We start from the raw sequence: 26615 nt of genomic DNA, 5'->3' as shown, positions 1-26615 counted from the left end.
TGTGTGTGTGTGTGTGTGTGTGTGTGTGTGTGTGTGTGTGTGTGTGTGTGCAAGCTTTAAATCGTAGCATCAGCTATTCAGTTTTACCGCATGAAAGAAGTAACCAGCACATAGTGTACTGTCTTTGTCAGCTGCATGCCCTTACGGTTTTTATGCGATCAGGAGACTCATATTATCAACCAGAAAGGGATAGCGATGGCAATGGTTCCCGCCACGTAGATTATCATCGTGGCTGACGAGGGTTGGCGACCGCAGCGTCTCCGCTCCTGCGCCAGCCAATGCGCCAGCCAGCTTTTTGCCCGGTAGCGGCTGCCTGGTTACTTTTGGGAAAGACGGTGCAGACGTGAGCAGGTTTACGTAATGTGCTCGCCAGCTGTGCTCAGCGTAACAGAAGATGCCAAGTTTTAAAGAAGGTACTCGTTTTCATTGACAATGGTTGTGCGCATGCGCAACGTCATATCCTTACGATCGGCAAAGGCGCAAACGCTGGGCCTGTAATAAAGCGGCTGCACTAAGATTTCACTTAATTCGCCCCGCAGCACACCACCCCAGCGCGCGAGACCAGACTGCTCATGTCACACATATCGCACCCGAGGTATAAAGCCATGACATATACGATGCGCAGGTCGTACACCCCCTGCTCATAGGGCAATACGCACACCAAAACTAATTAATGCATCACCCCGGTCACTTATCTCGCGTGATAGCTGCAGATACGGAGCAGCTGCAGCGTGTCGTCATTGGATGGGGCCGGCTTCACGCATGACGTCACACAGAGGCCTCCATTTTCCTCTAAAATGCATGAAGTGCAGTGGAAGAGCACATTCATCTGGCAAATGTGAATCCAGTTCCTTCGAAATGGAACGAACGCAGTAAAAATACACCAGCAAAAGAGGAAATTTCGCGGCGAGAGAAGAGGCGCGAACACATATACGTAGGGACTGTGCACCAAAGAAAGGAAGTCACGATGCGGAATGTTTCCACAAGCCAGAGCTGGCGACTGTTCACGAAACTTTTCCGAGCCACGTATTTGCGAACAGAGTGAGAACGCCCTACGCGGCCCCGCTATGCGGGACGCTCTGTGAGGGCCTCATATATATATATATATATATATATATATATATATATATATATATATATATATATATATATATATATATATATATATATATATATATATATTCGTTTTCCTTCACTCGTGTCTGCATCTGAATGGAAAGGCGCACAGCCGGACCATGTCAAATAGGCGCCTCTATTCATTCGTGCCCGCTCTTTGTACGAATCCGGGAAAGCACGGCCAGGGTCGTAAAAATGGAAAGGGGATTAACCAATATACTGCACCAAACACACGAAGGGTGGCGCAAAACGAGAAACGAATCTCGTCGTGGGCGGCAAGGCGATACGCGTCTCCCTCTCTCGGCCCCAAGGCGGTTCTGGCCCCGGCGCTCGCCCGCAGAGCGCGCCGCTGATGAGCGACCCTTGATGAGGGCAGCCCTGCTTCTTCGCCGCCGCGCGCAGACAGATGCTGGAGCGCGCGCAGACCGGGGAGATACCGCCCGCAGCAAAGGGCGTGCCGGGTAGGAGGGAAGGGGGCGATACGGCGGCGCCAAGGAGAAGCCTCCTGCGCTGGCGAGACAAAACAGCAGCAGCAGCAAGGACGAGCGCCCGGCCGGAGGTTTCACGCGCCAGGCGGCAGCGGTGAAGAAGCAAGAAGCCGGCGGGGAGAAATGTTCCTGGTCATTAGGAAAAATCGACGCGGGCGCTCGCGAAAGGCCATCGTCGAGCACGTTGCTACCATTGCCGGCAGCCAGTGTCGCCGGCGGAACGCTACGACGAGAAGCTGCGGGAATTGAATCCGCATTGAGGAGGCGCTTTTAGGTACTTTCTCGCCGAACGACCCAGAGCAACAAGGGGGGAAGCGCCGCCTTATCGCGCCCCCGCCGGGTTTTCTACAAAGCGAGCGGTTCGCGACCTCGTTTGAGCGTTGCCCCGCGCGACAACGGCCGCGCCGACGCAAGCGTGGCCCGGGAACCGCGGGCGTTGCTGCGCGGCTGCAGCGCTCGGGGAAGAGTCTGCGTCGTCTATTATCTCGCCCAAGTCTGCGCCGTCGCATAAACGACGCCGTGCTGCCTCGGCGGACGCACTTTAAAAGTGAAATCGCGTTCCATCAATACCTCTTGCAGCCTTTACTGCGATCTCATGCGCCCACTCTTCTGGCGCCAGCGAGCTAAACGCGCAACCGCATAGACGGGCTCATGCGAACAGGCAGGGCGAAAGGTGGATAGGCAGGTCTCCGATTCCTTACCAGAAACGCGGTCAACAAAGCCCACACGTCATTTGCATTCGGTGAGTGCAAGGATAACGTTAATTTTTATGGTCCCCAAAAAAGAGCAGGATGACATGCATATAACATACACCATGCATACACCATACATACACCATGCACACATCATGGTGGCCGATATGCACACATAGTGATGCATGACCATATGAACCAGGGCACAAAATAAGGATGAGAGAAGAACATGACAGAAACAGGCAAACTTATTGAAAAAAATACAAAAAGAACTTAAAGTTAACGACACACACACGCATGCATGCACACACACAAATTCTCTGAATGTAAACTGTAGCTTCACCATTAAGACAGCATCCGACAACATGTTGAAAGCATTCGGATAGGCACAGCGCCTGACCACACCGTACCTTGTGTCCGAACGAGGATCAACATAATCCACGTGCCCCCTTAATTGCCGCGTGGCAGTGTATTCATCTTTAATTGTGGAATCCTCTCGCAATATATCAGCAGTTGGTAATGTTGGAGAACTGTAGACGTTTTTTAGAACATTTTTCATAATGCTCTCGACCCGACACCTCCAAAGATTCGCAAAGAAGACAAAGACAGTAATCCCACATCATAGTGCACTTTAATCCAAAGCTTGTGTAATGAGTTTCTTTGCAGATGACGGCGCAAAACTTTAGATATTAAATAACAACGAAGCTACTGACCTCAGTCTGAAATAAACATAGCATAAGTGGTGTTGCGAGGATAAGTTACGGTTGAAAAATACACCAAGATATTTAACAAAGTCCACGTAACCAATAGGCGCGCATTTGAGTGAAACACAATCTAATTTATGTAAGTGAATGGCAATATTAAGCATTAGCAGAGAGCGAAAATAGACAAGTCGAGTTTTTGGGCACTGACAACTCCACTATCAGTGAGCTAGCCGACGCACTTCATTGTACAGTCAGGCCGGAATGAAACGCGAACAGCGCCAGTGAACAAAACAAAATATTTTACTTGTCCTTTCCACAGTGCAGTGTACAACTAGCTCGATTCGTGTTTCTGGGTACAATATTTCTGGGTACCTTACAATTTTCCTATATTCAAAATTTTTGTCCGAGAATGTTGGACATGAGGTAATCACAGGTTTTAGTAGGATACAAAACGTTTATGTTTAGACCCCCGGGAAAGCAAAATTGGTTCATAGAACCCCAACGCAGAAGCATTTCTTACAACTCTACAAGAAACCGTAAGAGGCTGCAGGAAGGCGATTGATAGAGTGATATAAAAAAATAGAGAAAATTGCCCCTTACAACCCTTAACCATCAGAGATTCTGCATGCCCGAAAGAAGCACTCACGACCAACATTCTTGGACAAAAATTTTGAATATTGCAAAACTGTAAGGTACTCGTACGGAAATATTGAAAGTAATGGTCCATTCTGCCGATATGAAGCAAAATATTTATTTTATAACGTTTCCATCGCTCGCATCAAGCAGTTGACTGCCACAGAAAACCAATGGGCAAAGCTTTTGACAATAGCAAAAACGTTAATAGAGAAAAAATGCAAGCCTGCCGACGAGAGGTCAGCGGATATATTGAGTGTTATAGTGAAATCTTACAATATATGCAAAAATTGTGCTCATAGACTTCCGTTCAAAACTGCTTTTGTCTAGATTTGCTCGGTATGTAGAGCGAAAACATCATAGTTGTGTTCTAAAAAAATAGATGTACTTCTGACAAGCCGTCCGTTCCTTGCTAAACAAAATGGGCGGAAAAGCCCACCAAATTGAACATATCATTGCAGGCCTGGGAAACATTCATATCTGTCACTACAAAGGCGTCAATAAAGCCACCTACAGATTCAGCAAAAAATTCTTCCCAGTATTTACGCAAGCTTCGAATATTACCACTTACAATACTGAAACTTTTATCTGAGTCGCTACCAAAATCAGTACTAAAGCAATTGAAATCCATTAATTCGCAGAAAGAGAAGGCCATGCTGTCTAAACAATGTTATGAAGGTCAGCTTTTACACTGATTCGAACAAGTGATGCTGCTTCATTCCTTTTCACTTAGATTTTCCAACCTTTCACCCAACAAAACCGATAACCCTGCTCCTTTGCCTTCATCTTTACTTTCCAGAAGAGGTCACGGTTGGTTTGGTCAAGTTATCGCTGAAACAGATCAACGGAACCGAACCATTGTCGTGCAGTTGCTTCAGCTTTTGCACGCGCTTCATATAATTTTTTTCCTTTCAAGTTACTGGTGTGAAGCACAGAGGGAGACACAGGTGTACCACCGGTTTTAGCTTTCAGGCGACGTGCGGCAGCAGAGACGTCGCACGAAATCCCAGACAACTTCGGTTTTGTTGCCAGTTGAATTAGTGTTTCTAAAAGTCTCCCATTGCTCACCTGTGGCAAATCATGAATCTCAAGATCCTTTCATCTGTTATACTGCTCGATTTGATTTTCGCTTCCTCTGACTTCTGAATTACTGTGGCGTGAGTTGACACAGTTCTTTTCAGACTCCAGCTTAGCATCATATTAGTCACTTGGATCTCTTGACTATAGCCTGCTGCTGCTTCAAGACAGTATCGCACTTCTCGGACAAAAGCGACTCCGAGTCTTCGAGTTGCAGTACTGAACTCTACCTTCAACAATATAACAGAATCATCGTTGTTATGAAGAACCGATGAAGGTTTAAGACTTTTCCCTATCTCTTTTAGTTCATTCGATAATTATGACATCAGTGATGCCCACGATAGCAGTGCCCTTCGAATTCACAGGTTATGACCGCGCAGTGGTGCTCGCATTGTGCGCTTAACGGAGTGTAGACGACGGGCCGATAGCGTACATATTTCAGTACCGCGGTGGAAAAATCGTTCCTTGAAAGAGTATACTGTCGCCCCTACGCTTAGTCACAATTAGCATTAAGCACTTTTTTTCTGGCACTCTTGTAGCCGGAGCTCCGGTTTCTTGACGGCAATATAGTGTGCATGCTATCTGGGTTAGTTATGCCAACACTGACAGCGGATACGGAAGGCCCCTCCTCTTGGCCGGAAGGCTCAAAAGAGCAGGCGTTCTTGAGAATGCGTCCTCTGTCCGGTTGTCTAGGGCCAAGCTATTTGTTAATGACTGCGTGAATTCCGTAACATTAATTTTGTCACTGAAGATTGATACTACCCCTGTAAATGTTCCCAAGTAACGATCTTCCATAAACTTTGTCAACGCGTCCATCACTCTACTACGATTTCTTTCAATCACCTTCAGCCTTCTTTCCACGGCGCGATCACTCGCACAAAGTAAAGCACTTCTCGCTTTGTTCGCATGCCTAAGTTAGGTAATTTATCCCGTGCACCATTGTTGTGTAAAACCAGTGTACACAGCATAATTTCATGGAGCTAATGCAACTAATTTCTTTACCTGGCACGCAGTGATGCCGGCATTTAAAAATTCATTTTTACTTTTATATTTCGCATATGTTTATAATATATAAAAACTATCTTAAATATTTCCGATTCTGTATAGTTTTATACTTTTGCAGTTTGAGACTTTTTAAACAGCTTTCTTTTAATTTTCATAGATATTTTTGTTCCTTTATGGTTGTTTGCTTTCACAGCTTCAAGAAATTCATACTTGTTTATCTTCTTTTTGTTGTTACTTGCTTGTAGTCATTCTTACCACGTTGTGCTCCTGCTGCAGTCTTGTAACGTTCAACTGAACCTTTTGAGTGATTAGCTTGCCTCTATATTTGTATTTTATTTTATCTAAGCGACACATTTTTGTACTTGATATTGCGTGTTTCATCCAAAATTCTCCGTTATAACAAGCCCGATGGACTGCGTGTTTTTTTTTTTTTTACTATGCGTAGTTATTTTGAGGCTTCACATCGACACACAGAGCACGTTTTTTTTTCTCTGAAAGAAGGCTGCAGTGCTAACGGAGCAAAAAAAAAGGAAAAAGAAAAAACAGATAAGAGCACCGAACTGCCCGACAGTGTTGTATGGGTGGGCGTTGCGTGCAGAAACAGCGTGTTCGTCGAGTAGCAGTAGTAGCGGATCGAGAAATGATTTCGCGCCCCGTGGAGTGAGAAATATTAGTTATGTTTGGCGACTTTAACGGGCACTTTCTCTTTGTATTTTCTGTTACTCAGCCGCTTTCTTGGGAACCCGCTTATTACAGACCACAATTTAAGTGGTTCTACTTTCAGCAGCAAAGTGTTTGAAGTTTAACAGCACCAGGTCTCGCAATGCAGCAGTAAGCACGCACAGGATATACTTACATTTGATCCTTAGTAGTTTGATAATTATTGCGCCTACAGACGCTGCTTCAGCTCCAGCTCAGCTGGGCCGGACGGGCACTGCAAGAAGAAGCAATCTGAGCGTTTGTAACAAGGCTGAATTTCTTGCCTTGATTACAAAAGCACAAAGACGTGTAGATTACCTATTGTGAATGCATCGAAGTAGCTAGTGTGAACGTAACACCTAAAGGGACAATGAGGACAACTCCATCGAATTATTGTTCCCAGTAAAAGTAGGTTCACTGGCTCTTTCCGTGCTTGTTAACGTTTGTCCGGCAGAAAAAGACGCTTGGTGGCTGAGAAATTTGAATTTAAATTTTCCCGCCACTCGATTCAAACTCGTGACGTCTACACCCAGGACTGGTTGCCGCGTTTTGAAGTCAGCGGCGGTGTAGGGCAGCCTTCGGCATCCGCGCTAAAGAAAACTAGGTGTCGACGCGTGCCGTTTGCTTGTTGCGAAATTTTCCGATGATGGCGACACCTGTATCTTGGTTTTTTTTTCTTTTCCAGCTTATAGAAACTACCTTTTCGGTGAGAGCGGTCTCTCTGCCGTTAGAATGCCACAGTATATCGGCACGGTCCAACTTCAGTTTATGCTTAGTGTGAAATTAAACACAAAAATGCTACGAACAAAATCTCGCAATGTGTGCTATTATGTACGAGCTGTGATGTACAGGCGTCTATTCGCGGTGCTGCAGAATGCACATGCGCAAGCTACTGTGCACGCATATACAATAAGCCGGCATGTTCCATGCCACCCAACTCCGACCATCATCGGAAGTCGGAGAAATTAGGCGTCCACCGAAGAAGCAGTGACGCAAGAAATACACGCTTTCCAGCCGCCTCAAACCTTTCGTCGCGCTCAAGGAAAGGGTTGCATCAAAACACACGTGCGATGGGCGGGGCGGCGAAGCACCACGGGCATCAGGTCCTCCTCAAGTCTTGCTGTCAGCTGGAAAGTGAATTTCCGTGTTTCTGCAACACCAACAACTAAAAATTAGCGCGAGGTCCCGGGTGTTGAACAGAGAGGTGGGGCGACGTTGCAGAATGTTCAATCAGGCGCTCTTTTCGCTGTGTGTATCCTCTATTCGCGCTCCAAACGTGAAAACTATACATCGGATGATCGGCACTGTTTTCATGCGGCTCGGCAGAAAGCTGAAAATATTGTGGTTGGAGGTCGTACCTTTCCGACGTCGGCGGAATAGTGCCGCTACAACTTAGCATGAACCCGAGTGCAGGCAACCTTACATCATCATTTCTGCGGCAACCTTATACTTTAAACGAAAATAGAAAGTAACAACGGACGGAAACAGACAGCGTCGAGCAAGATGGCTATAAGAGTGCTGTTTTCCGGTGGTGAGAGAGCAGCGTGGATTATAGAGCGAACAAAACATCCTAGCTGAAATAAAGAAGAGGAAATGGACCCTGGGCGGGACCTGTAACAGGGGGAATACATAACCGATGGCCCGCTTGAGTAACCCAGTGGATTGCAGGGATAGAAAAACGTAGCATGGCAGTGAAGGAGCTCGGAAGATGACATTAGGAAACCCGAGAGTGTACAGTCGCACTGGCTGATGAGCCACTGGGCTAGCTGGAAATCAATGGGCGAAGCCTTCGTCTTGCGATCGATGATGCTGATGATGACGCTGATACGACCGTTCCCCTTTGTAGCGGGGGATCGCAGAGTTCTGAATAAAGCCAAGATAAAAAAGGGATAAAAAGCAGAAAGTAGAAGAAAGCTTTAGACCAAGTGCTATGCATTGGCCAAATAGTCAAGAAAAAAAAAAGGAGGGCTTATTAGGCTTCTCGGTTACGCCACCAGTCCTCAAGGCGGCGCTTTGTCGCCTCCGCTGCCCTAGACTGTTCGGGTGATGTCGCCGGCCGAAAGATGTTACCAGGTTATGACGATGACGGCGAACAACGCCCTCTTTCTGCCTGCCGGATTGGCCCATGAAACATTTCGCGCCAGAGCGGTGAAAGACGAAGACAGTGCCGGGCTTGAGAGCTTTGCACTCCGACATCGTACTTTTGGATCCCCGTATAGTACAGCCGCTAAACACCGACACCATACCACAGTTAAAGCTGAAGCGGTCGAGTTACGCCACAGTACATCTTTAAAAACATGACCCAATTATGCATATATTTCAAGAACGCTTCGAACGCGCGTCAACAACGACGTTATACGGAAGAGTTAGAGAACGAATAAGTTGCAAGAAACACGCTGTGCACAAGGTCTCCGCGCTCCCCCGGCCCTCTACCCACGATAGCATATTCGCCCGGAACGGTCCTCTCGCTCCGCGTACGGTTACCATTAGCAAAAACGGAGGCACGTGACTCTCCGAGAACGCCTCGATATTGACCTTCCGAAGAGTGCTCTGAGTACCATTATACTGAACGCTGGATTGCCGTGTGCGCGTGCCAGCAAGCGTGAGACGAGTGGGAATGCGCGAGTTTCCTGCGCCTATTTGCAGCAGCCCACAGAGCTCGTGTTTAAAAGTACGTGAACGATGAAAATATCTGTATACATATCTTAAAACAGCGCAGTAGTCGCCGCCATGCTTGACAGCGGAGTGTGGGGCTACGCGCTTGTGGAACTGAAGCGCGCGGAAGCGCCAGGCTCCTGAATTCGGTTACCGCAGCCCACAGAGGACACGAGGCTACGGTGGCACTTTGAACGAGGCCATTTTGGGTTGAAAAACAGCGTGAACGGACGAAAGACAGAGAACAAGGAAACACACAGACACACACACACAGGCCCTCGCTTTGCTTCCTGCACCGACCAAGCGACACAGTTGTCTGCTGCGCGGCCACGTTCCAGAAGGCGAGCGATGGCAGTATGTGTCTGTTACCAAGGCTTCCGTCATCCGGTACCGCGTGCTTCGGGCGCAAATGGACGGCATTGCGACCTTGCCGCGTGACGCAGACAAGCGTTGTCGCGCACCCGTGGTGAAGGCGAATAACCTTGTTGACGAGTGCTGTGCGAAACTTTTGCTTTGGCACACCCCGTCTCTGAATTCTACTAGTTTGTGCGCAACGCAGTTACCTTTCGGGCAGCGCACCGGCAGTTCATTTGACGCTCAACCTATCGCCTCAATGGCGTTCCCCTTCTCTCTCTCTCTCTCTATCTTTTTTTCTTTGACGGTGATTCTCTCACCTGTTAGATAAGGCGATCAGAGGTGCCCTTATGCCCCCTGGAGAAGTATTTCCACGACGCGTACCGGCAAACGAGAGGGCACACATGTACACTCGGCTCACGCGTGGTCTGTGGAATGGCCGTGCTGTGCTCGAGAGACACGCACATGCGTAACGGCCAGCCCCTTTGCATGCAGGGTCGAATGTGGGCGTCGTGCTCTCCATGAAGCACATGGTGGTGATCCTGGTGGTGTTCTCGGCCCTGGTGGTGGGGATGTGCGCCTCCATTGGCATCACCTGCCACAACAAGATCCAGGAGCGCCGGCGTCGGGAACGCGAGTACAAGCTGCGGCGCTCCAAGGAGGCTTCCGTCGAGGTACGTGCTACGGCCCGCCGAGGGCGCTGAACTACGCGTCGCCTTGACCGCGCCCTGCGTCTGCCCTGTGTCAGCAAAGTGTACCAAAGGCAGGACTCTGGCGCTGTTGGCATACACGCGCGAAATACATCTTAACTGGCGTTAAGAAACGGCTCGTTTGATTTACAGTCACGTAATAACCGTGAAGTTAGAATAGAAAAGAAATGCACATCCTTAAAACAGCGGAGACATTAAATTTATAGGTCGCATTTTTTTCTCCATGTGAACACTACGTCAGGAGTGAGTAACCCTACAACATGATGTATCACATATTAGTGGGTCTCAGATAATTTATTATCGTGTAATTTCTAAACAGATAAGCTTGGCTTCCGTTTTCAGCGGTTTAGGGGATCGCCGGCACGTCACAACTGGGAAAACACAGTAATGCAGTTAGTCTTAAAGCACCCTCCCCCCCCTCACACACACACACACACACACACACACACACACACACGCACACACAAAAAAAATGCCTGCCTTTCGGATTCTCCGTCGTCCACTCGCTTTCGCAGACGGTGCGCGGGTTAAGATGTCCTTCTCGAGCAGACTTGGTGGTGCAACCGATTTAAGTGGGGAAGTCGACTACACAGTAACTGAAATCCATGGTGATTAGCCTGCCATGCTTGAAAGCTGCACACACGCACGAACTCTAGTCAGGGGTGTCTCGGGTGGTCTCAGACCTCCCCACCAATATTGGTAAGGGATTTTACCCCCCCCCCCCCTCCGGTGCTAGAATGTAGAGACTGCATATGAATCCGAAGCAAGCAACCATTTTTACTCTTCTTGTCAGTGGTGGTCGAAACATTTATTCTCTATAGTTTCGTAATCTTGCCGTGATTTTTAGCTAGAATCATTACACGTTTTCTAAAACCGAAGACGGAGAAAAATACTGTTGGCAGCGCTACACAACGGGTGGAAGAAAAGGGGGAACCCGTTCCCTCATACTACGAGTCAGTCCAGAGCTGGCCACTCAGCTCCAAGGCTACACAACAACAACGAGCACACTTACAGAGCGTGGAGGTCGTTTTTTTTTCGTTTTTTTTTCAGATCTGTGACAAACTCAGCAAACAGCGACCTTTAGAAGTGATTTCTCACCTTCGTATAAAACGATGTGTAAAACAGGCCGCCAGCCGCTTTCTCTGTCTCTCCCTCTTCATTTCCTTTTCCACCTGTGCTCGAATCACTAGAGACCCTCCTTCGATGAAGCCAGACATTAAGCACAGCCCATGTCTCCCGGTGAAGACGCGGAGCAGAAGAGCAACGTATATAAGGCCACTGGGGAGAAGGGCGAGCAGGCGGCACGACTAAGTTTCTTTGAGAGGTGTAGAAGGCACGCTGCTTGCTCCCCTTACTTCGCTCGCTGAAGGTGAAAGAGTAGGGTGGTCGGGCCCAGAAAAACGAGCGAGACAAGAGCTATTTTAAGTCAGAATAATTTGCGTATATGTCACTGCAACCTTCAAGCGTCACAATATTTCTGAACCCGACCTCATGCGTCACGGAGTAGTTATACTTTCTTTGGGGCGAAAGCAGCGGCCGGCACTCTCACGCACATCTCCGCATTTCTGTTAACCGTGGTAGCGGGAACTGCGGTACGCCTCTAAACATTCAGCCGTTGTTACACGCAAACCTATCAGCGCGAGTAGCGCGTACTAATCCGGCGGTCTTGTACCTTCTCAGATGACGTGACCCTACCCCTGCCGGTACTGGACTTACAGACAGCATACCTGCGCCGTTTTTCAGATCTAGGTGGTCACAAATGCAGAAACAGTCTCTGTACACAGGTTTAAACGCTTCTTGAAGCAGTCAATCTGTATTCTGACAGGCAAGGCAAATGCAGGGATGAGTCACGGTGCGCTTTTCGCACCGGTGGGACATAGGAATGCACCCATAAGACGTCTTGACGCTCTCTATTGCTACTATGCCTGTGTATTCCTCCTTATATGTTACTTATCAATTTTCTACATGATTTACACTTTATATAATATATCGCACTGTCCCACTTTATACCTGTCCTGACTTGTACTCTTTTTTTCGGCCGCGGGATAGTTCAGGCATCTACAGTTCGGTGAAGCACTTACGGTGCTCGCAGCCTTTTTTTTTTCTATGATGCTGCTCATTAAACAACCACTGCTTCTACTAATATTACAGTTCTTATATCTTTTCAGTGCAAACTTACCGTTAAGTAAACAGTTGTGCTTGCTGGCCAGACTTGTGCGGGCAACCACTGCCAATTGCAACTTTGGCACGCAAAAATCCATCAAATTTTAATATACCTTACGGTTCAGAAGCCTGTACAAAATCAGATGGCGACGGCCACCGTCAGGGCAGCCCGGTTCCTCCCGGCTGTCATCATCTTCATCGCATTTTACGTGCCCCAGATGCAGTGAGCCACGTTACAGCTCACAGCGCACGACAGTGTATGAATAGCATATAACGCCCACAGCGGCACTGTATGATTGAACGCAGACTCCACAGTTCTCCAAAGGCAAGGCGAAAGGCATTAACTGAAAATAGCCAGAAGATCTGTTGGAGTTCTCTTGTATTTTTATTGCATCAAATGCGATAATGATAAAGAATCAAAAACGAGCACGCAAATTTTAAATGATCGCCCAGATTTGTCTGTACCTGGCCGCGCGCAGTCATTGCAAATGCTTCAAGCTATTTTATAGTCTTTTCCTGCTCAGATGTCACACCGGGGACAAATTTACGAAGTGCCGGATTTTGTCCAACGCAGAGTGTCACGGCGTTATATGCTTGGTTTATCTTGTGCAGTACAGAGGCTGTCATAGGCGACAGCTATCTGTCCTTGGAAAAGAGCACATGTACACAACAAATAAACCATAGACCCGCCTAATTTTATCCGCACAGAGTGCGACGTACAGTCGGCAGTAAAAGTTTACGGGATGCGGTTGTGCGGAAGAAAAATGACATGAGCGCAGTCGTGCAAGCTGATCGCATGATACGCTTACACGGTACGGGGGGACGTGTATGTTCCATCCGCTTTTTTTATTTTTGTCGAAAGCTGCAACAGCGTCGTTCTATGCTTTCTCCCGGTAGTGCGATGTTGCTTATGCGCTAGACGCAGTGAGTGGTATTCAAATAACGCCTTGTCCAAAAGCACCAAACAAAGAACAACTGGAACAGCTGGGCGAAACCAGCCATGAAACAGAATACCTTATAGAATTTTGCAAGTAAAAGTTGGAAGCTACTGGTAGCAGTTGTCTGCCTACATTCAGAAGCGAAAAACTTCCTTCGAGCACTTGCAGTTTTTCCGTTTAGTTGAAAATCCGCCCTTTATTCGGAAAGCACAGAAAGACGTATATGTTTAAGCCTCTGGCACGAAATATAATAAACTCTGTGCGCGAACCATGATACGTGATTCGATGCTTTCTGATTTTATTCTGTCAAGTGCCTCAAGAGCATTATTCTTAAGCTGCGTGTATTCGGCTGCATTGCAAGAGTTCTGGTGACAGTAAAGCGTGTTCTAAAAACATCCAATTATTCTTGTTCGCCTCAGTGACGGCGCGCATGGCGCAACCACCAAGCTTATGCAAGATAACTTCCGCACAGTTCTTCAGGCAACCGAGTGCACTGAGTTTTGCCTACGAGCATTTATCTCTATGTTTATGCACAAAAAAAGATCAGCCATTTATTTTTAACATCTTATGCGCTCGCGAATCTGCATTCGAGGAAGACTTGCGTCACGAGTAGCTTTCTCTGTAGCCGACAGCTAATAAAATACATCACATCACCTTGCACAGAGTAGACTGTGTCGAAGCTAGGCACGTCAGTTTTCTGTGGCCGGATTGGAATCAAAATGTGCGCACATGATTTTGCCAAAACCAACTCTGCATGTAATGTCGCCAATTTTTCAACCACCAATGGCCAAAAAGGAACGCGTCAGGTACGTTGCAGAAATAACGTTACAGGTGCGCTGGTTATATGCTCATCACGTCCATATATGTTCAGATGGGAGATGGGAAGGAACAACCAATTTTAATGGCCGCCATCTTGGATTCGAGAAACCGAAAATATGCCGCCACTTCGTCCCCTGACGTCATACTGGGAGGGATTAGGGGGGAAAGGGATGGGAGGGCACAACCAATTTTAATGGCCGCCATCTTAGATTCGAGAAACCGAAGCTATGCCGCCATTTTGTTCCCTGACGTCATACTGGGAGGGAAGGAATGAGAGGGCACAACCAATTTTAACGACCGTCATCTTGGATTCGAGAAACCGAAACTATGCCGTCATTTCGTTCCTTGACGTCATACTCACATAGTTCCACCTCTATCCACCATATTGGACCGTGACGTCATCATTGGCACGCGGCAGGTGGTTGTTTCTACAATGCTATTGTAGATGGCGCTACAAGTTTCAGTGCGAGATGTGCTGTTTTCTAGTTGCTGCCACAGATGGCACTGTGATCTCAGGGTGGTAGAAGACCCCGCGAAATCTCGAAACGTGATGAGTAAGAGCTAACGCTCTTAAAATAAGGTAACGAATGGAGGGGCAGATATGGGAGAAAGAGAAGTAGGGGGAGAAAATGGAGGGACGCTGTTGCCACCAGAGTGGTTCAAAGAAAAGATAAACGGGACGATGCCGCCCGCCGCGAAGGCCACCGGTCACGTGAGCCTGCCTTATAGGTTCCGTGTTTCTCCCTCCCGAGCGGCTCCAACACGGAAGCGAAGTGCTCGGTGAGAGGTTTAACTCCAAGATTCCCTCTGCGGGCGGCCGGAGAAACAAAATAACCGAAAAACCAGCGCGCGCAGAAGGCGCAGTAGCTGCCCTTTTATTTAGGCGAATGCCTTTAATGGCTCATACGCTCTTAAAATTCTTGCTCGGGAGTACCGGAGTTTGAGGCGGTCACATCACCGATACTCAAAATTCGTCAGCGGTGAACATCACGGCACCATCACGCATCAGCAACAGCGGCAACGACAGTCGCATGCCCCAGTTCAGTGACGAACGCAATCAACACCCTACTGCAGCTCAACAAGACTATAGGCGTGTACAAAGTAACGGCCACGTTGCGCAGCGCTGCAGCATTATGTTATCTAGTAAAACAAACAAGGTGTCGTTTGGCGTTACCGGGTACCGCACGCAGCCCTAACAAGCTTCGCGGCCATAACGGCCCCGCTCGTGTTCCCTCCGGACTATGCCGAGCGTGTTTGCGTTGCCCTCTCGCGCATAACCCCGTATACACGATGCGCAAGGTACTGAGAGGCCCCAGAGTGTGGCTACGCTGCGCTGTAGTAACGTGCCACCTGCCGACAGAAAAGCATCGGGACAACTCGGCTGTCACCCTCCCCGAATGATCAGAAGGCCCGATGAACCTAACAGTCGCTTGCGAAGCGGGCCGTGTTTCCTTTTAATAAAGGAAATTTTACGATTGGTCGAGACAATGATGACGTCCCAAGTGTCAAATGACAACCGAGGGCCAGTAACCACGCGCCGCCAAATATGAAAATCCATCACCATCGAAGGAGCTCGGAGGCTGCGACAGCATCGGCATCGCTGCCGGAGAAGGCAAGCGTAGCAGGGGGCGTGATCAGAGCGTCAGGTAGGCGGGTGACGTAACAAATAAGTAAAACTACAAAACACTTTATGGCCGCGAGTGGGATTCGAAACCGTGGCGGCGCAGCCGAACATACCGCGTTTTTAACTGCCAATCGTTGTTGTTGTTGCCTCTGGAGCAATGACAGTCGTTGTTGTTGTTGCCCTCACCCAGTCTCTTGCGCTGTGCTTTGGGTGTCGTCGTCTTCATCAACTTCCATCCGTGCGCAATGGATCCAGAACACACCGCTAGCGCATTGCCCTCTCAAAGTGACTTAAGCAGCCCCATAGCTTTCGTTATACGCATGGAGCGGGCACCTCGCAGGTGACGTTTGCTTACCGCGAAGTGCCCCGGTGAAGGACAGTTTCAGCACCCGAACGGCTGGCGTCGCGTAGGCCGTCCATGCGCGTTCGCTCACTCCCGAAGTGTGCGCAGGTGGGTCTAGACCTATCCGCCGGAAACCTGGAGGCGGCGCTGGCGCTGCAAGCAGCCGAAATCGGAGCCCGCCGAGCAGGGGGCCTGCCTCCCGGCACACCCGCCGCCACCACCCTGGTGGGACCCACGGTGCTGCGACCCGAAGACGACGACAACGGCTGCTACGTGCCCGAGGTACGACCGTCCACGCATCGCAGAAGGCATCGACCCCTAAGGGGAGAGTTTCTGAACCCAGCCACGGGTTGCGGTTAAGGTGCAAGGTTGAGGGGGACCGTTAAAACTATCACCTGAAGCGGCATAGAAGCAACAGTCGGTCTTACCGGATCAGTCGCGTTTTAGTGCAGCTGTAAATGACTTGCAAAACATACAAGCGGCAAGTACTAGTGTCTGGAGTTTTATGAAACATGGCGTCCATAGGCAACGTACACGCCATAGCGTAAGAAATTCATCGTGTATAACTTAACCATGTGCCTCACGGTTTAATAGTAGTGACGTGATCGCTACTGCCAGACACATAATGAAGTTCCTCCGCCGTGCCGTGAGTAGCAAATACAAGAACAATTCGCACGGCAAGTTGTTCAGAGCGAAATTGTAGACTGACACGAAGAAGTTGCCTAAACCATTCCCACTGAGGTATCGCAGGTAAAAGGCTCCAGTACGTTAATGAACAACAGAGAAACAAAACTTTAAAGAATTCACGAGCGAGGACGTACTGAATTTTACATTCTTTTTGAAACTACCATCTTAGTGAAACGTTTTGTAGAACGATTCCTATTTTACTATGCTTTTTTTTTGCGATTCATGGGGATCATACAGGATCTAGCGAGAAACAGTTCGGAGAGATCGGAATACAAATGAGCTCCGGATATGGCGTCTTGAACGTCATACTGAAACCATACGGAAGACATCATTTCCTCATATTTTTCCTTACCTTACAGGCTCGATTCTTTTTAGCGGAATATTCCAATGTGGAGTAGATTGAAACTCGGGGAGTAATTACTCATTACCACCTACGTGAACACAGGCATATGGCTACAAGGAAAGCTATACAGCCTCCCGAGAAACTTCGCAGTTGAAGAAAAATTCGTCCTGGTGCGGGGCTCGAATCCGAAACCATCGCCGTTTTGGGGCAGTCACTCTGTCAACTAAGCAACCTGGGAGGCTGGCAGTTGGCAAGGAGAGGCCGAATTGATCAACTATTCGAAGCGGAAACCGTTTGTCTCATGTGCTCATTACTCATCAGGTGGATGGTAATGCACGGAATCGCTATTTGTACTCAATTACTAATTAACAGCCACCTGATGTTAATGAGTTATTACTCTCTTAATAATAATTGGTTTTTGGGGAAAGGAAATGGCGCAGTATCTGTCTCATATATCGCTCTTAATTCTTCATTTTCGTTATTCAGCGCGCTCAGCTCATACGCAACGTTTCAGCAGAAGGCGCTTATTTTTGCATTGCAGTAGAGCTAATTAGCGCCGCTGAAAGGTCGTTGCCCTGGTATTAGCTCGGTGCGCCAAATTTGGAAACACCCTTCATTATATAGGTCATTTGAAGTTCACAAAATATGAAAACTGTGCCAAACTGCCCGATTACGCATTCTGCGCTGGTCATGGCGTCTCAATGGAATTGCAACTTTGGTGCGATTTGCTTCCTTTGCAAGCTCTTAGGCAATGCGGAAATTTTCAGGCGTGCTGTGGTGGCACATCAATGCACGCGCTGTAGTGGACGGTAATCTCCTCCAGAGAACCGGTTGTTTACTGGGGCCACCAGCCAGCGGCGCGCTGAGAGACAGTTCGTCCCGCATGCCTTCTCGATTTTTGACACAGCTTACATTTCGTCCCCCTCCTTTTTTTTTGCCTTCCTTTTGTCTTTTTTTTTTGTGTGTGTGTGTGGCAAGCATAGGATGCAGCAACACTGACCTTTTCTGTGCGCCGCCTATCATAGATATATGATAGCGCGTGCACTGCAGTTTAGCGTTCAGCCAGCTACAAACCTGCCCCGATTCGCCTGCCGAGTGTGCCTGAAGTGTGTGTGTGTGGCGTGGGCGCAGGTGGACCTGAGCGTGTTCCGCAAGCACCCGAACGGGCGGCCGCTGTCGCCGGCAACGGAGGCGTAGCGCTCGTGTCCGCAGCACGGCGACCTGCACAGTCTGCGTAGCGACAGCGTCACGCCTCCGATCCCGCCTCCGCCGCCGCCGCCCCACAAAGCCCACCCTCCGCCCCGCGTGGACATCTATCGCTGAGCGTGCCCGCGACCTGCGACGACAGCGCGCACGACACGCCCGGCGCCACCTTGCTCAAGAACCGACCGTGCCACGCCGCCGCGCGAGCCTCCTCCGGGGAAGACAGGCAGGAAAGGTCGTTCTGCACTGCCTTGCACATTGACCCTGCTCAAAGTTACGGGAACCACTTATTCGACACGAGGCTGGCTTCGAGAGTAATCGTGTGGTTGCGCGCGCTTCGTCGAAGAGAGCGACGCGCGGGACGACGGGGGGCTGGCGAACGACCATCATCAGCTCCGGGGAAGCGCTACACTCTGCGCATAGCCTTTCACGTTGACTCAACCCATTGACTCAAAGCACGGTGTCGTCGGACTCAAAGTGTCACAATTGATGTTTTTGAACGGACGCTGTGGTGCTCGTGTGTGGACGCCTGTGTGCAGCGCGAGTGTTGCTTTACTAGGAGTACTCTTTGCCTGTTTACAATACACACAACGGAAACAACGACAACAAACTCGGTCCCGGAGGAAGCCAGTCTGACGCCCTGGTTTCCGTCGTTCAACGCGCGCCTCGTGGTTCTTCCGCTAGGCCTGACCCCAAACGAAGCAACGAACCCAGGGGATGCGTCGTAGAGTGCGACTGGTCGGACCACCATTGGCGTCTCATCTTCCGCCGGGGCCGCCAAACACGGCCGCCGAAAGACTTTGGCTTGGGCAATAGAGCAGCTAGGTTCTTCGTATTCCTCCACTGTTCCTAATAGCGCAACTGTTAATGAGAGCACTAACCGTTAGGGTCACTTCTGCTTGCGGAGATTAGAGCGAGCTGCCTCTGCCAAAGCAATCAGGCCGGCCACGCGCAGCGCGTCCCGGCCGGGGCCGTTGAACGGCGGAAGCAGAGAAGCACGGCGCGCTTCCGGGCGCGGCCAAGGGACGCTGCCCGACGCTCTCTTCCATCTATAACAATTCCACTCGTGAGGACCCCTTTTAGTTGCTCCCGAACCGCCTCCGTTGCACCCCTGCGCGACTGAGACGCGCAGCAACTGTGTAGCCACAGCCCCCTTCCGTCGTGCACGTAGCTCCAATATGTTCAATAGCCGCCGCCGGAGAGACTGCTCTTCGTTTCATTCGGCGCTTGTAGCCTCACATACTTCAGGGTAGGGTTCCTTCGTTTCTCGGTTTTTATAATATTCATTGGGCCACCTTGCGATGGTTTCGGTAGTTTTTTACGAAATATTGGTAGGTAGTTTTCCCTGTAACGGTTTTCAATTAAACAGATCAAGCAAGGGTGGGAAGAAAGCAGCTTGCGAACCAGCACAAACTTACAGTTCCATATCTGATAAGTGTCGTGTTATCCGTGTTACAATGTGCTGTCAGCTTAACATTTTTCTGTTCGCCTGGTTCTCAAAAAAATGCCGCTATGCCGGCACTACTGCGGAGTCATCAACGGCGTTATTGGCAAAACTGTGTTCACCTATCGTTTCTTTTTCTTGCGGTAATGGTTTTGTTGTTGGCAATCAGAGGATCCAGGACCCTCAGTTTAGGCAACCAATCTGGCAGGTTCCCGCCTTGAGAGTGGCAGAGTAATCTGCGCAGAGGGTCCCTTAACAGATAACAACGGCAGCGACGACGACGCCATTAAAGGAAGGGCCTTACTGAGAGTGCGGTAAACGATATCCGAGTATTTGCAGCCGTCCTTGTGTTCATAAAGAGCGTAGGTGTATATAAATAGGACATTATTCCCTATGAGCAATTCAGAACAGAGCCCACACTCCCGCCACGGCGAAGGCAAATGATGGAACTGCGCAAGATAGAATCCCACAATCAAAATTTCACACCGCAGCTGCAGAGCCGGACGTCGAGAGCGCAAAATTTTTGTCACATAAATCTGCACTTCGGGAACACTTGGTCAAATAGGCGGCCGCCTTAGACGGCAAGCGAAGTGCAAGCTTCCCTTTCAGCGGCTCGTTTCCGCCATTGGCACAACGCGCCGAACTTCGAGGAGTAAAGGGCCGCAGTTATGAGGGCAGCTGTAGAAATGCGCTCAGAAGGCACTTTCCGTTTTCCCGCGTACAGCCGGACGTCAGCGATGCACAGGGCGCATCGATACCTTTTGAGAATGGACGCGCGCGATCTTGCAAACCAAATTTGGGCGGCGCCGCGCCGATCCCCCCAAAGGCGAAAAGATGAATGCTAAATTTCGCGGCGCACCGACATTTCGCGAAAGAAAGTAGCGCTCCGTCGCTTAGGAGCAGGAAGCCCGATTCTGTACGCGGACGCGGGGCGACCAACTATCCGGAGGAGGAGCAAAACAGATCGGCAGAGCTCATCCGCAGACATCTCGCAGCTCTGTGGGTGCAGCGTACGGTGCTCGACGTTACCTTCTGTCGTCTTGAGGTTAGTGCTTAGCGCGATCTTAGATACGACGTCTCGCAAGCGTCTCGACCACAGACGGCCCAAGCGTTGGCAGCGTTCTGTGCCGGAGCACCATACAAGTACCACAAAACGCCGCAGCTCTGTAGCGAAACATTCTCTCACCCCCTCACCCCTACCGCAGCTTTACGGATCACACCGACGAAGCGGGGCAACTAAGAAACTGAAAGCGACCACTTCTCAGAAGACGACTGCCAAACACTCCACTGCATTTCTTATTTTCGGGCACAAGGTTTCGAGGAGTGTGAAGCGGGCAAGGATAGACGCAGTCACGCTGCGCGGGGGTGGCCATTCTGCCTTGAAACGCTGTGCCAGAAATGAACCAACCAGCATGCATTCCACCCTTCTGCGTTCGTAGGTGCGTAGCACGACTCTTTTCTTTTAAATTATTTATTTCGTAGCTTGAGCCAACTTCCACGTTTTGTCTTGCCAAGATCGTTCACTTTTCGAGCACGGGCACAACGGTGCACATCACCTACCTCCAGCATAACATAATGTCGCTACGCATCGCCCATAAGACCGTCGGTTGCAAGTAAGCCTACGTCTTTGCTGCTGGTGCCATGTAAAGGAAGTTTCCTGTTCAAGGGCTCGTGAGAATCGCAAGCACCCCTCATGGTGCAAGTGTCTCTGAAAATTGAGGAGGCCGAGGTTCCTTTTTTTTATTCTTTTATTTGGCACAGGAAAAGAGACCGATGGTTAAACTATCGGTTTCGTGAGCCCGTATTCGAACACCACATGAACTGCGCCTGCATCATCATGTGCTAGCAACCCCTGTATCGCAGTTTCCAACGTTGCGCACGCTGTCTTCGAATTAATAAAAGGCATCTGCAGTAATAATTTCACTTTGGGAAGCTTCGCAACAGAAGCTGTTACAGTTCGTGCGTTTTTACATTACGTTCCTTGTCTACCAAATCGGTCAAATTTTAGCACTGAATACAATGATAATCAATAAGCGTTTATACTTCCAATGGTAGCGTTTTGGCCCTTTCCTTTTCTTGGAGTAAGGAATAACGAGTGAGAATCAGGTTAAGTCGTAGATGGTGAAGCGCGCCGGAGGAATGTGATCTCGCAGTTAACATCAGGAAATAACCGTATAGTTGCGATATAGGGCCGCCGATATCAATGTAATGGTCGCGTCCTCGTGAAAAATAGAGCGAACATGTTATTAAAGATCGGCACAGCAAGTTTAGAAGACGTGCTTCTCACGAGTGCTGGGTTTTATTTTTTTTTTCTTCAACATGGTTTGCGAGAAGAATAACACCTTGCCGCGGTATATGTAATGCGAAAAAAATAAAATGTGTTAAAATTAACAGCGTGAACAATATTAGGGCACGAATCACGTTATAAAGTGCGACACCTTAAACGCTTAATAAAATTTATTCTTTTTATTTCATAAAGCTACGCGAGGATAATTAAACACGGACGAAATAATCAGACGTTCGACAAAAGCGGCGAGATCAGTAGCATTTGTGGCAACTCAGCAAGATGTAGCGCCATATTTCAAGTCAGAGCCGCAGTAAGGCGAACAAGAAATTGTGAAAAGCCAAAAGGTTTAGCCCATATCATTCATATTCGGCCCCAAAGAGGGCCGAGTACCTGAGCAGTATCGTCGGTTTCGTGGTATTCTACTCGCCTGTCTGTACTAAAGTGAGTCAATGAATGTTTCAACTGCCATTTGTAAGGCTGACTTTTCTCCGTATCTCTTCAGTCTTTCTCTCTATCTCAACTAAGTAGAGCTGCTAAGCATGCGAACGCACGTAACTGGCGTGCTTAGCTGCTAGTTAGTACCGAATAATGTGGGAAAACAGACGCCTGCCACTATTTTGTCCCTCCTCATTTTTTTGTACTTTGTCCAACTAAGTGTTCTCGAATTCAAAACAGAAATGTAGCGTACGCCATCATGTGCACGACCAAAAGTTATAGGACACTGTTATAGCTTAGGCCACTTTTCTAACAGTTAATCTCTGCTACAATCCCGCACCACAGATAGAAAAGATAAAAGGTAACGTCGGGCACCTGACAGGGAGAACATCAAATTTTGGCCAGCGCAAATAACCTGGTGTTTCAATTTCGCATAGCATCCGGGTGTTTGGTCATTTTGGACCACGAAGCACAAACGAGCGCGCCATTAGGACCATATACGCCTGTAACGACCGAGACGCTTTATTTTAAATTTTTTTGAGCATCTCAGTTCTACTCACATGTTTTTTTTTGTTTTTTTTTACAGGTTAAATATGGTAACGCATTCGACGGCTCTGTTTTATACTAAATTGAGGCCTATTACTCCAAAACTAACCTGACGGGTGTGAAAATGCCTACTCGAAAGTCTAAGTTACAGAAAGCATAAAGGGAAAAGATCTTCGCTTTCTTGTGGCCACATGCACGGTTTCGTTCAGAGCGTAGCTATTCGCCCTTGTATCTGGATTAGCAGGACATAATGTGTACTTGGGACGACAGAACGACAAGCGCACATGTCGCCCTTTTGTGGCGATTCGAAAATAATTCTTCAAAGCTGTAATACAGTTGTATATACCAGAGAGACAACAAAATGGTGGCCGCTAAACAATGCTGCATAATTTCGAGCAAGCTGCTCATCTAGTTTTTTTTTTCTTTTTTACGGCAATAGAACTGGTCGGGAGACATGAAAGAGAGGCAGCGGGGAGCAGGTGTCGTCTGCTATACATGTTCACGACAGACGGTTCAAGCTAAGCGTTTCCACGTGACGCTCCGTGCACACATCAGTCAAAATAGCTACCTTCGCTGACAACGCGCACCGAGCGGCTTGCTAATGGCGCCTCAGCTAGTCGGAGCTGCACTTTTTAAAGCACGTTACGCAAGCCACAGGACAGAAGAAGCTTCTCCTATAAACTCTTTAAACTTCCTCTTTAAACTCGTCGTCACAGGCCTTTATGATTGTTACCCTGACGCGCGCACTCCTCTAGCATATATCCTACAACTCCGCGGGACCCGCTGCTCCAACAACCGCGAGGAACGTGCGTTACGATAAGAGAATCGGTTTCTTTCGCACGCTGTTGAGTTCTGCGTACAAAGACGTCAGCCGAGGTTGACATGCGAAAACACATGGGTAATTACCTTACTTGCATGGCGCACGAAGAGTCTTCGTTGGAATTATTGCGCATAGAGGCACATGCATCGCCCGTGTGACCATGCTTGTGTCGTGGCCGCCCTTGCCTGCAGCATGAATCCTGCTCGACTGGCACGCGGGGAGTTGCGGCAGCCTCTGGATCCATGCCACCCGTGCGCAGACCTCGCGCACACGAACCCCAAATTGCGAGCGACACGTTGAAGCGCTTGGCTAGAACTGTCTCAAGGACCGGTAGCTTTCTTGTGGAGTTTGAGACAACAAATTAACTGTACCCACGCAGGTCAACCACTCGTTGTTCAGAGCTAATAACCCTGCTCAAATAATTCAACCCCATCGCGACCACACACACACAGGAAGAAGTTGAGTTCTGGTTCAGCGATTCCCAGGTGGCAACCGACTTCACTCCCAGCATATCACGAGAAATGCGAGGTTCCAAGGTCCTACCTCGAGCCTTTGTTTTGCTTTGATAACCCGTTCAAATAAATGAACTAAAAGCAAACGCACAGACGCGCGCGAGCCGCTAAGAAATAAAGGTGTATGTGTTACTCCCTATAGGACCATCTACCTGTCACGCAAGTTATACCCGATGTTCCGTGTAACACCCCTACGATAAGGTCTAACTGCGCGAACAGCCCGGTGCTGCCGCTGCTCTTTGCGCTTCCAAGGCTTTTGAAAATGAAAAATGAAAAATTTTGAATTCACGCGCGCGTGATGCCGACAGATTTACATTTACACTTTTTATTCCCCTTTTTCCATTGTTTTTTTCTTCCTTTCTAAATGTGCACGCATTACTCATCTGCGCCACAAAAATTAAAAGCATTGCTACCTTTTTAGGAATCATTATCTTCCATCCAAGTCTTCATTTGTCTCCTTGGACTTTGTTCTGTTCATTTGCACTACGAAAGCGACCGTGCTGCCTTATTTAGGAAATAAAAACAAAAAAGATGTTCCAATAAAACATGAGTGTGAAAAGGCGAAATCATGCCGTAATTCGTGAGTCTATCCTGTGTCGGGCACATGGTGCCTGCGCACGACCCCCCCCCCCCCCCCTCTCTCTCTCTCTGTCTACGTGACGCTCAACGACGCACCGACGACGTTCGCTGTCTCTTCCCGTTCCGGTGAGCCGCCCACATTTTCTTTCGGTATGCATCCGGAAATCCTCAAATTAGAAGATTCGACGGTTGAGCAATGGGAGAACGCGCTGTCCGGCTCTGATCTACGTCATAAGCGCGACCTGGTGGTGACGGCCCAAGCTACGGCAAGATCCAAACGCATGGATACAGAGCAGGAATCCCCACTATGAGCATTTGAAAGTAAACGTTTTCTCTTTCACCCTCTCTCTCAGTATGCACAATACACACTCTGAAAATAGGTCATACAGACAAACCCAGATAAACCAAATTCGAAGAGTATCGCGAAATAGTTCAATATATCGAGAATTCGATATGTAAAAAATGACAACAGAAAAGCTTTTGTGTAACCCAGAAACAAAAAAATACATTGCACCCACGCTTGACGCGTTCTTGCAGCGACGTGCTACCCACCGGCGTACAGGCGGCGCACCGCTCGCTAGGCGTTTCTACGCCTAACCTGCTTTGTACCGAATCTGAAGCGGAAGACGGTTTGGCACTAGCCACTGCATATAACATAAGATGCTTGATCCTGTTACCGTTAAACTATAAATACAATAATCTCTTTAAAACTAAGATATGGTTGGTTTCAGCAACGACTTCGGCAGCGAAGCATGCTAGGAGAGGGCCGCCGCAAGGGCTTAGTTAGGTTGGCTTCACCGCATGGCCTCGATGTGGCGTGGAAAATGAGTACAAGAGACCGCAGGTCACCCTCAAATACTACTCTACACGTTTACCTTATCACGCGGTTTCACAGCGTCAGTACTGCCAGCAGCCGCCCACCGCTGCGCACTCGATCCGTATCCGCGTGTGAAAAGGATTTGAAATGCGCTGCTAGAAGCAACGGCACTCAAGGGCCGCGGCGCACAGTTCGATATATCGAATGTTCCGCGGAACGTGAGTTCGATATACGCAAACTGTAGCACTGCACTTTTGCATCGGATTTTCCAGGGGATGTTCTGACTGTTCGATATATCCGAGCTCGACTGTAGCAATTACGAAATTAAAAAGTAAGCTTTGCGCCTACTTGTCGTTACAAGGATCGCAGAGACCATTGGTAGCAGAAGTAGCGGTAGTGGCAGTTACTAACTAAAGGAGCCAGTAAACGGGTTTAGCACTTGCAGCAGCCCGGCAATAACACCGCTTTGTGCCACATGTCGCTACTAAACGGCCAGCCATATGCACCGAATTTGGTCATCTGTGCCGTACGTAAAGTGCCCTCTGGGGACGAGGACTCAAGAGTTGGGGCAATACTGCTCAGTGCCGAGCTGAAGAGGCTTTGTGCTTCTGTGGACGCCGCATTCATGGATGGGGCCACAGTCACGCAAGGGCAGAGAGGGTTGGCCAAAGAGTGCATTTACTACCGTGACGCAACAGCCAGGTAAGTAGCAAGCCAACAACCTGGCGCAGCATTTTTTTAGGCGTGAAACATGGGACACGGGAAAAACGCCAGAAGCGTCGGTTGCAAGAAAACGTGACAGTAGCGCAGAGCAAGCCAGTGCCCGTTCCTACACCTGCTGCACCAACCACTGAGAGCCGGTGGGGGGTCAGACATGCGGCACCGGGTGCACTTGGAGAAAGAAACGCTCCACTGGACCTCG

General features: G+C 48.9%; 1 protein-coding gene across 1 annotated transcript in view; it reads left to right on the top strand.

Annotated features, from left to right (window-relative positions):
- The window catches only part of LOC144114330 (neuropilin and tolloid-like protein 1), a 328075-nt gene extending 302708 nt beyond the window's left edge, over positions 1-25367 (top strand). Inside the window, exons 8-10 of the mRNA XM_077647979.1 lie at positions 9919-10097; positions 16129-16302; positions 18182-25367. Coding sequence (XP_077504105.1) covers positions 9919-10097; positions 16129-16302; positions 18182-18247 — 419 coding nt within the window. The 3' untranslated portion in view covers positions 18248-25367. The remainder of the gene's footprint in view (positions 1-9918; positions 10098-16128; positions 16303-18181) is intronic.
- Positions 25368-26615: the final 1248 nt, after the last annotated feature.

The sequence above is a fragment of the Amblyomma americanum genome, chromosome 1 (genome assembly GCF_052857255.1).
Source record: "Amblyomma americanum isolate KBUSLIRL-KWMA chromosome 1, ASM5285725v1, whole genome shotgun sequence".
NCBI lineage: Eukaryota > Metazoa > Arthropoda > Arachnida > Ixodida > Ixodidae > Amblyomma > Amblyomma americanum.
The sequence above is the reverse complement of the archived record's forward strand: the minus strand, read 5'-3'. Positions and strand labels throughout refer to the sequence as shown.